This window comes from Carassius carassius, chromosome 6 (assembly GCF_963082965.1).
Source record: "Carassius carassius chromosome 6, fCarCar2.1, whole genome shotgun sequence".
NCBI classification, from domain to species: Eukaryota; Metazoa; Chordata; class Actinopteri; order Cypriniformes; family Cyprinidae; genus Carassius; species Carassius carassius.
This window is the reverse complement of record NC_081760.1, coordinates 16,989,202-16,999,949: the sequence shown is the minus strand read 5'-3', so window position 1 is coordinate 16,999,949 and position 10,748 is coordinate 16,989,202. Positions and strand designations below refer to the sequence as shown.

The 10,748-nt window shown below is 34.7% G+C and overlaps 2 protein-coding genes across 3 annotated transcripts in view; both read right to left on the bottom strand.

Annotated features, from left to right (window-relative positions):
- Window positions 1–642: 642 nt before the first annotated feature.
- On the bottom strand, window positions 643–3,480 carry atp5pf (ATP synthase peripheral stalk subunit F6). Its single transcript, XM_059551546.1, has 4 exons — window positions 3,376–3,480; window positions 2,405–2,577; window positions 2,176–2,300; window positions 643–749 (listed from the first exon to the last, which is right to left on the bottom strand). The coding sequence occupies exons 2-4, from the start codon at window positions 2,572–2,574 to the stop codon at window positions 718–720; spliced, it is 327 nt and encodes a 108-aa protein (XP_059407529.1). The 5' UTR covers window positions 2,575–2,577; window positions 3,376–3,480; the 3' UTR covers window positions 643–717.
- Window positions 3,481–7,963: 4,483 nt separating this feature from the next.
- The window catches only part of appa (amyloid beta (A4) precursor protein a), a 31,000-nt gene continuing 28,215 nt past the window's right edge, over window positions 7,964–10,748 (bottom strand). For both annotated transcript variants that reach the window (XM_059552288.1, XM_059552287.1), the window contains 4 exons: window positions 10,152–10,205; window positions 8,753–8,835; window positions 8,418–8,564; window positions 7,964–8,296 (listed from right to left, as the gene is read on the bottom strand). In XM_059552288.1, coding sequence (XP_059408271.1) covers window positions 8,195–8,296; window positions 8,418–8,564; window positions 8,753–8,835; window positions 10,152–10,205 — 386 coding nt within the window. In that variant the 3' untranslated portion in view covers window positions 7,964–8,194. The remainder of the gene's footprint in view (window positions 8,297–8,417; window positions 8,565–8,752; window positions 8,836–10,151; window positions 10,206–10,748) is intronic.

Here is a 10,748-nt window from a genome sequence, read left to right as displayed (position 1 = left end):
TCAAAATCTATCATATTTTCAACCTTAAGCTTTACAAATGTTGTGAAAGTTGTTAAAGATTGTTCACAGTCCCTTTAATACCTTTATAATTGTATTTAACATAAATTAACAAAACGTCTACCGCATTTATTAATGGTTGTTTCAACATTTAGTGATACTTTTTTTACAATCAAATGTTAAATAGATTTTTTTTCATTCATAAAAAAATGGAGACTTTTTATAGTATTTATTTTTTTGTAACTGTATTTGTAAAAAAGTGTCCCTTATAGTTATTTTAGTACTTTTAAGTTAGTTTATTTCAAGTAACAAATGTTTTTATGATTTTAGCATAAGCATAATGACCCTGAATAAAATACAAATAATATTTCTATTTTTTAAGATAAACGAAGCCTATGGGTTTAAAACAACATGGAGGTGAAAACGAACACAATAGGATTAGTTCACCCGGAAATGACTATGCTGTTTGTTACTTGCTCACTAATTTTTGTAAAACAATGATGAACAAGATCATATTGTAAACAGTTACTGAAATGTATTTTACCTCATTGGAAAATAACAATAAACAAATGTTCAGGAAGCTGTTTTGAAGAAACCCAGGCTGTAAAACAATGGATGAAACGCAGAATCACACAGACAAACTGATTTTTGAACCAAAGACTATTTATTAAATATTGAGCTCATATTTTCAGCGCACAGACAGTAATGGACAGAAGGCATTCATTTTGTCATCACCTCCTCTAGTTTGGGTTCTGTGGAAACGACAACATGGAAAATCTGTAGGTCAGTCATTAACCAAAGTTTAACAAGCAAACAAACTAACCTGAAGGACAAAAACTGTAGGATCCGCTTCAGATCTTTAAAGGTTTAATCCAGATCATTGTGAAGTTTGACTAGATGCATCAAACCTTAACTAGTATCTTACAGAAGCACTGATCCAAGAAATCATGTCTTTCAATGTTACTGTAGTTCAGATGACAATCATCCTACTTTAAACTACTTTTCTCACTTTTAAATTTTTGATTTCATTAATTGTGTGACTTAGGTTTCCTAATAGACTATTTTATTAGTACATATCAAATCAAATATTTTTTTGTTTATACATCTAGCTGCTTAGGTTGCATAAAAACTGCAACAATACACCTAATAACTAATGATTTTGGAAATATGTCTTATTTTGAGTAGTATAAGTTTTAGTTATATATATATATATATATATAAAATATATATATTAGTTTTTATTTTATTTAGTTTGACAATTTAGTACTTAAACTGAAATAAAAATTAGTAAAGAATATTTCAAAGTTTGTTTCAGTTATTCTATCGCATCAATTAAACTAAATGAAAATGAGAAGTGTTGACTTGGCAACTACCTGAAATAAAATAAGCTACTTATATTTCAGTTAACATTTATTTTAAATAGTGAAGTGCAAAATTAAAATTAGGGATGCAAGATATTGGATTTTTGCTGATAACTGATATTTTTCAACTCATTTTGGCCGATACTGCTATATTTCCTTTTGTTTGGAAACACCACCAAGTCTCTCCTGTACAGAAATGTTTAACATTTTGGTTTTTAACAAGAACTTATTTGTTAGCATTAAATAAACAATAATGAAGGTTTTTTTGACAGTACATTGAAGCTTTGAAAATAACTATAAATAAACTAAATATCAATTGCTGCAGTGATTACATTTTATTTTAAGATTTAATATTTGTAGATGGTCTAAGGCAAAAAAAAAAGCTGTAAATATTCAGAAAATATTGTTGAGCTTATGATTTGTTTAAAAAATAAAACTACACATTAATGAATAAATCAGTATAAATAAAATGATGTAGTGTGTCATATTTTTTATGTAAGCTATAGCTTCAGACCTTTAAATCAAAATATATTAACTATTTTATGACATCAATTACTGCTTATTTTAAAATCTGAAATTCTGTACGTGCCTTCACAGATTAAGTGCAGCGATCCAAAACAGTGAATCTGATCATCATACAGACAACACTTTGTATTTGTATATCAGTCCGATAATATTGTGTATCCCTAATTAATATGTATTTATAAGTGCTTTAAAAAACACAAATTACCAAGGTGTTATACACTTTCAAAAATAGTTTCTACAGTATGAGAGCTTCAAACCCTCATCATCATGAAGTGTCTCAAACTCTTCAAACCTGGGAAGTTGAACTGAGGGAATTTGGTGAGATCTCCTCCTCCGTACAAGCGCTGGAGTTTGGTCATCTCCTCCGTCAGGTTCTTCTGATAGGCCGGACCGGCTTCAAACACACCGCCAGCGGTCCTACGACACAACAAAACCAGTGAAAACCACTCAAACCACTGTCAGTGACCGTTCAGGTGATGTGAGATGAACGTGTTGATCGGTATACACGGTTGGTCACACACTTGCTCTTGACGTTGTACTCGCGGATCTTGTCCAGGAAGAGCTTCTGGACAGGATCCAGGTCTCGGGCTTTGTTGAAGATGACGGCGGACAGACCGATGTTCCTGCGGAGAGTCACGCTCACAGCCGAACGCAACAGGGACGACAGGTGGAAGAGCCGATGAAGAGCCATGATCTACACACAAACACACACAAGACTGCTGAAGATCCTCGGAGACTGACAGAAACACACGGAAAATCTGGAGAAGCAAAACAGTCTTGTGTCGCTGTTTGACAGTGTTACTTTATAAAAAACGAGTGACTTTTAGACTTTTAATATCATATTTAGTCATTTATTTTCGCATCCAACTTTTTGAGGAGACATTGCCTCGCTTGCATCATCGGAGGAAACGCCCCTGAAATATATATATATAAACTAGACCAATCGCATTTCGTTCCTTGGTAAAATTCGCATTTTAGGGGCTAAATATCACGCTATTGGGATTGGGGTCGCTTCGACCCGCAGACTTGGCCACACTGGTTCAGGGTGGAGCGGCATTTAACGTTACTACACAGAGCCGTGGTTCACTGACAATTTACTCAAAATCGCAGGCGATTTATTGCCGATCTTGAAGCGATTTTGTGTAGCTTGATGTTTGAACTTTGAACAAACAACAAACCAGAGCCGGACTCAGCAAGGTCAAAGTGGGCTTTTCCAGATGTTACCGTAGTATTACCATGATAGCACTGAGTGAATACTATAGTACATGATCACAGAAGGCATTCAGCATAATGATACTTTTTAAAGTACTGTAACGTTAGTTACAGTAAAGCCCTGTTTATCATTATGGTGAGCGAATCGATCTGCGTTAATTTGATTGCACTGGCCTCATGCGACTAAAGCGCGCGTGCTACTAGAGTGTACATACATATGTAACAAACATATTCTCATTTTCATGCGAATTAAACACAATACAGAAATATTTCGTCTAACCTTGTGTTTGACACCCGAGCCTCCGACAGACGAAACAACAGCTTCCGGATCACCGCGGGTGCTTATGGGTATGACCTCTGGTATGACGCGTAACTTTAGCCTGTATAATTCTTTTACTGTCTATGTATAATAAACAGGTTTTTTCTATCATTTAAGATTATTTTAGTTTTACAAATAAAATAAAATGGACCTGTTCTTGTCTTTAAACCCGAAAGAGAATTTGCTTGACAATCGATTTTTTTTTTTTTTAGGAATCTCTGAGTCTGCCAAATGTCTGTGCATAAAAAAATAAAAATAAATAATTGTTCATATTGTTAAAGAATATTGCTTACTTTAAATAATTTGTACCCTGCTAAAGAAATGCCTCTTTATTTTTATAGATAAGAATAACATTTGTATTTTATTCAGCGTCAAAGGCGAATCGAGAATGACGTCATTCTCTACTGTTTTCATGTTCATGAATTAAAAGACTCTTATCGAAAAATCAGGCAGAACATTTTCAAGTCTCGAAAATGTTTATAATTGTTTTAATTGTACCAGTTATTGTAAAGGAATTGAGGAGTGAGGATGATATGATTAGAACAGAAGAGGGAGTCAGTGTGAATGACTATGTTTAATGTGTAGAAATGAAAATGCTGAACAAAATGATGAAAAAAGAAGTCATCATTCAAGATTGGATGGGACCTTTGTGCAAAAGAAATGTGTGAACATACTTTTCATTGATGGGGCTCTGACATCCTTTAGTCAGCTGCAACAGAAATGTAAATTTCCCCAGACTCCCCCTTTTTTTTTCTTCTACAGATACATACACCTTCACTGGATAATACATCACCATCCTATAATGACAAGTGCAAAGGAAGTAAAAAGGCATTATCGATCATTTATGATCTGCTAGCCTACAATTATTTTTACAAGTTTTCTTAAGGAAGAATTGGAGAAAGAGTGGACATCTCTGAAGAAGCGTGGCAGAGTTTAAAGCATATTAACGATATTCTATTAATTCTAGACACTGCCTAATTTAGTTTATTTATGCTACATTAAGAAACTACATAGAATTTCCCAAATTTGGCTGACTGCTCCAACAGTCAAATTATGGCTTGAAGAGAAGATTTTTGCTTTACACTTGGAAATAAACAGATATTGCCTGAAGGGCAAATTTGAACAGTTTGACAAAACCTGTCACCCTTTTCTCTGTTATCATGATAGAAACCTATGGACTAATGCATTATTTGTTAATGTAATGTTTTGATAGATCTTCATCATACTTTTCTATTGAATGTAATTGGGTCTGGCATGGGATGGTTTGTGATGTCTTTAAAAAGTAGATTGGAGAGGGGAAAACCTATAATCAAAGTACGCTGTTCTTCTGAACAATGTCTTGCATATCATGAATGCTGGGTCTTGATTGTTTTCTGAGAATTTACTGCACCTACTGGTAACTTGTTTGCCACGTAGCAATAAAACATACTAAAAACCTGGGTTATTCTGCTTAGTCACATTGTACTGCTATTATTTTGAACAATACTGTAATTGAGCTCTAAACCGCGCATATTGCAAAAGAGCCACAACAAAACAAGTATGTATGTACATTCAAAAACTTTATTTATGGAATACAGTGCAGAAGGCGCAGTTGATTTCCAGTCAAAGCAAATGATAGACAGAAAAATGCCACTGAAAGAATCTCATCACTATCATCACTACACTCAGCATCTCTTACAACCTCAGATCTGATCAAACCACAGCAGTACAAACTGAGCATTACCCATGATTCCTCACTGATATGAAAAACAGCCACGAATGACATCCGTGAAGGAAGATTTTGTAAACAACTGATTGACATTCATCAGATGGATTGATTATGAACCATTTACAGTGTGATCGACTGTAAATCAAAGTCTTTTCAAATCCTGGAGGTCACATGATAATAACCATCAGTTTAAACTCATAATCTGGGAACCAGCCTCATGTTCAGTCATGAGACACTTTCTAAATTGACTACAACAGAAACACATGTGAGAGACAGAGAGGAGACGGACATGATGCTCGATGCATCAACACATAAAAAATCTCCTCCAACTCATATTTCACCCCAAAATCTAAAGAAAAAAGATTATTTTGGATAAAAAAGGAAGCCTATTCTTTAGAGTCTATAATATTTTTTGCACTGTCACATTATTTGTATGTAAATTAAACACATTTAATCCAAAATACCCCAAATTCTCATTACTGTAATGCCGCATTCAATAAAAAAAGCTTAAAATTCATTACAAATATGATCGTGATAAATGGTTACAATTGCACAGTTTAAATAATTAGTTTTTGCATTACATAAATGATGAAAAATTGTGCAATGCAAAAAAAAAAAAAAAATCTTATTGCCTATCAAAAACATTTTTCTTTTGATTTTGCAGTGAGATAAATCTCTCAGAGGCTCCAGTGCAGCATCACTGCATGCGTTTCTGCAGATCAGCACTGCAGCGGAGCGAAAACTGAGACAAGACAAGCTTCAGCGCTGCTACTGCACAGCAGAGTAACATGAGAGAAGACGTGGAGAAAAACACTTTCTACATCTGGAGTGACCTATGAACATAAAACGGACTGATTAGAAACATACAGACAGAGAACGACCCGGAAAACCCACCCGCCCGCCCCGAACTACCGCTTAAAAAAACACATACAACCACAAGTTCAATGGAGAATCAAAATTAAATATAAAGGAGGAGTGAATAAATCTCTGAAATGCATAGGACGAAAACATTAAAGACAGTAAATGTACATCAACAGCCACCGCTGGATCTCAGTCTGATAAAAAACAAACAAGAAGATATTGAAATAAAAGAATTGAATCTAGTTTTAATTCTTTCAAAGCAAAAGCCAAGTCATTTTTTGTGCAACTCAAATCATATTTTCACAAGTTAATGTTTAACCAGCTAAAATGTGAGAAAAGACCAAGATCCAAATAGCATTTTTTTCGTCATTTTTTTCTATCATGCAGTACATAGTTACGACTAGTCTTTTTTGTTGCATTATTTCAATATTGAAGAAAAAAAAAAGGCAAATTAAATTTTTTTTTAATTATTATTTTTTATTATAATTATTTTTTTAAAAACAACCCAGAAACAATCAAAGAATTTGAAGATCTCATTCAGAAGGACACTGATTACTAGAATAATCTCTGACCGGTTTAATGCGTCACCAAACACAGCACAGCTGCAGTCAGTGTGTAATGAAGAGGAAGGGAGGAGATAAGTCTGACGGGATGAAGTCTCGGACGTTCACCCCTCAGATATCCCAGTGTTTCACTAGGTTAGTAGTGTGAGAGCAGACGCTGCAGCGACACGACCGTAACTCACCAGCCCTGATCACAGAACCAGTTCAGCCTAAACCAGAACCTGGACCAACGGCTCTGTAATGGAGGAATATAGCCAGTTTAAAGATCAGATTCAGGGAAACCACAAGTGAAACCGATTTCAAAAGTAAAAAATCTGGAGTGAATTCAGAAATGTGCATTTAAATAAAACAGAATTTTCAAAGTTTATGTTTTCAATTTAAACTGCATTAAACTCAAGTTCATGTCCATGTTATCCAGCCAATGGAAGGTCATAGTTGAATTTAGTCATGGTGAATTCAGAATTTCTGTGCATTGAGTTTTATGTGCTCAATTTAGACTAAATTTAACTTGACACTGACCTAAACAGCATTAATTTGATCATGTTTGTGTATGTCCAGCCAATGTGAGACCATAGCTGAAACCTGGAGTTAATTTTAAACTGAATTAAAATTACGTTTTCAATCTAATTTGTGATCTGAATTTGAATTCTGCATTCAATTTGAAACTTAATCTTTAACAACCTGAAACTGAACCCAACATCATTCATCTTAGGTTCATGGTCATCTAGCCAATAGCCAAAAGTCATGAATTTCATGTAAATAAAATTGTAAACTGATTTTTCAAACTTCATATGTTCAATTAAACTGAACTGAACTTGAAATCGACCCTAACAGAATTTTTTGATTTAAGGAAACATTTGAATTATGTGTTCATTTGATTTGTGAATTGTACTGAATTTGAATTATGCATTCTATTTGATTTATAATTTGAATTTGAAATATGTTCAATTTATATTGTGATTTGAATTCAAATTTTGGGTTCACTTTGATTTGTGATATGAATTAGAAATATATTTGTGATTTGAATTGAATTTGAATTGTGCATTTAGTTTGAAACCGAAACTCAAGATTATTATTTTTCGACCAGCCAATGGAAGGTCAGTTTTGAAAAATCTCCAGTGAATTGAAAACAACATTTGAATTAAGTGTGAATCATGAGTTTGATTTGTGATTTGAATTGAATCTCAATTGTGCATTTAATTTGAATCAAAATTTTGTCCAGCAAATCTGGAGGGAATTCAGAACTGTGGATTGAATTTGACATGATCAGCTTCATACTTGAAATTGAAACTGACCTTAACAGCATTAAACTCCTGTTCACATTTGTCCAGCCAATGGGAGCTCATAGTTGAAACAACTGTAGTGAATTTAAAACTAAATTTGAATTATGCGTTCAATTTGTATTGAATTTCAATCCTTTGAACCAAACTGAATTTAATGTTTTGTGCATTCAGTTTGAAACTGCATCTTCAACAGTTTGAAACTGACAAAGTTCATCTTCGTCACGCCAACGGGAGGTGATCTTTGATTGACATGTAAACTGGCCAATAGGAAGCATGATGTTAATGAGCGGTGAGGTTGGGCTGGTGTCTCCTGCAGCGTCTGCAGATAAGGAGGAGGTACGGGGAGGTGAGCTATCATCACACCATCAGTTTTGAATCTGCTCGAAGAACTTGTATGTTGGGTTTTCATAGCCGTTCTGCTGCATCTTAGACAGGTGACGGTCCTCCGGAGTCACAGCAGCGTCCACCTGAGGGTCAAAATCATTCAGATTTTCAAGGAATCACGATTTCTGCTCATTTGATTCATGTTTATCCTTCATGAGACAATTCACGATGAATTAACAAACACACATGAGTGCACTCACTGACCTCAATGATTCCGTGGTGGATGGACGTGTACTGCTTCTTCCTCAGCATCACCAGGGTGATGACGATGATGGTTGCTATGACAACCCCTCCGACCATCAGGCCAATAATAGCTCCCTTATTGGAGCTCACGTCCTCCGCGAAGAAAACCTGAACATCAGACAAACATGAAATTACAGTCACACCAGCTGAACTCTCATCAGGGATGTGTTGCCATGACAACGGCATCACGTAATACAATGGACAACATGGGTACAGCCCTGGAAGTGTGTGCATGCCGAAACATAAATATTGATTTTTAATTTAGCTCTTTTGAAGCGTTTTCTATGTGTAGGTACCAGTTTCTGATGGTAAACCTCAATGTGTCTTTCTTCAGCTTCCATCCCCAACTCAGGAACATCGTCAGGCTTCAGTCCAGACACTGAACAACAACCACAGAGACAAGATATTAAATATCGCAAATAAAGTGTTTCAGTTCGACATGTATTAGTGATGATGCAATCGAGCTTGTGCAGCTGGAATTGACTGTTGACATGCACATCAACTTCTGTTTCAGCTCTAAATTTAGGTTGCCGCCATATTCTGAACATGATGTTCATGTCAGCCAATCTACACAGGAATGTTTTTGCTGGGGAGATTATTTAATTTATGACTACTTTACATTACAACTTTTAACTTAAGACACTTTCACAACGGCCATCAAAAATGCCAACCAACAACACCAAAATGAGTTTCTTGTGGTCTGACCAGTGGTGGTTTCTCCATTAGGGCGATTGGGCGACGCACCACCAAAGGAAAGGGAGGGATTTTTTTTCTCTTTTACATTCAACCACAGTGTTTGCTAGCTTTCACTATTCTAGACTGTTTGTTCTGCCTTTAAATAGCCCAATCAGCGTCGAGTCGCGTTTTGTGTAGTACCGCCCCTTTTTGGGCGATTTCTGTCAAACTGAGAATCGCCTCGAGTGCTCTCATAGACTTCCATTCAAAAATATTTTTGGCACTGCAATGCAATCTCAATTCCGGGAAGGCTAGCCCTAACGTGCTTTCGTCATTGTGCGTAACCTTAACTTGTGCAACGACTGGTGGGAACAGTGACATCCAATAATATTTAAAAACTATTTAGAATTTTAACAACAAGGAAAAAAATGAAAAACTACTTTAATATCTTTATCAAATGTGAAAAAAAAATGTCATTGAAAGAAGTACCATTAATTTATCATAACAATAAGGATAAATTGGCAATTAAAGAGTTAGGACAAACAAGACCAAATGTAAAAATCAAACAAGTATCTACAAAGGGCAGGAAGTCGTATAAACGAGGATTTGAGAGGACGTGGTATGAGCGGAGAAAAAGGCTAATAGGCTGCGGACTAGCTGTACCATCGCGAGAGCGTGACGGACATCGCATGGACAACTACAGGTGTCACCGAACTTGCATCATCTCTCAGAGAAGGTGAAAAAACACGAAAGAGATCCGATTAATCTTGATGAAAATTGATGCGTTTGTTTTAAATATTTCCAAAAAACAAAAAATAATAATTATATAGCTTTCATTCATTTTTCTATTAGGTTTTTAAAGAATCAACTTAAACTAAATTAAAATGAGAAATGTTGATTTGGCAACAAGCTGATTTTTTAAAAGTATTTAATTCCAGTAAAAATTTATTTTAAAGTAATGGAAATGTTTATGGTTTTAGTTTTACTGAACTACAATAACCCAGAATGCACAGTATGTACCTGGTCGTGTCGGCAGGTCTCGGTCTGGAATGGGTCGCGCATCGACCGGCTCAACTGCAGAGAGACATGAGACATCAGCTACTGATTCACTTCATATTCACATCAAAACCATATCAAGCAGATTGGACACTGAGGGAAAGTGTCTGCTAGCCTCATCTGCAAAATGACTGATAGGAAGAGAAAACTCAAAACACTTGCACTTTTAACACTCAGTGTTTTGTTCAGTCGCAGTTTTGTTATTTTTGGTTAATTACTACTTTAATATCCATTGTTTTATTCAGTAACTGTTGTTACGGTTGACTAAAACGATTAACATTTTTTATTATTATTATTTGAAATAAAGCTGAAAAAAGAATACTTTAATACTATACATTAAAACAAAAAAAATAATACTTAAATACTCAGTATTTTATGTAGTAACATATTTTATTAATTCAAATTATTAATGTTTTAAAACGGAAATAAAACCTAAAAAAAATTATACTTTAATACTAGAAGTGTTTTATTCAGAAACTGTTATTTTGTTAACAAACTATATATATATATATATATATATATTTTTTTTTTTATTGAAATAAACCTGAATAATAACACTGA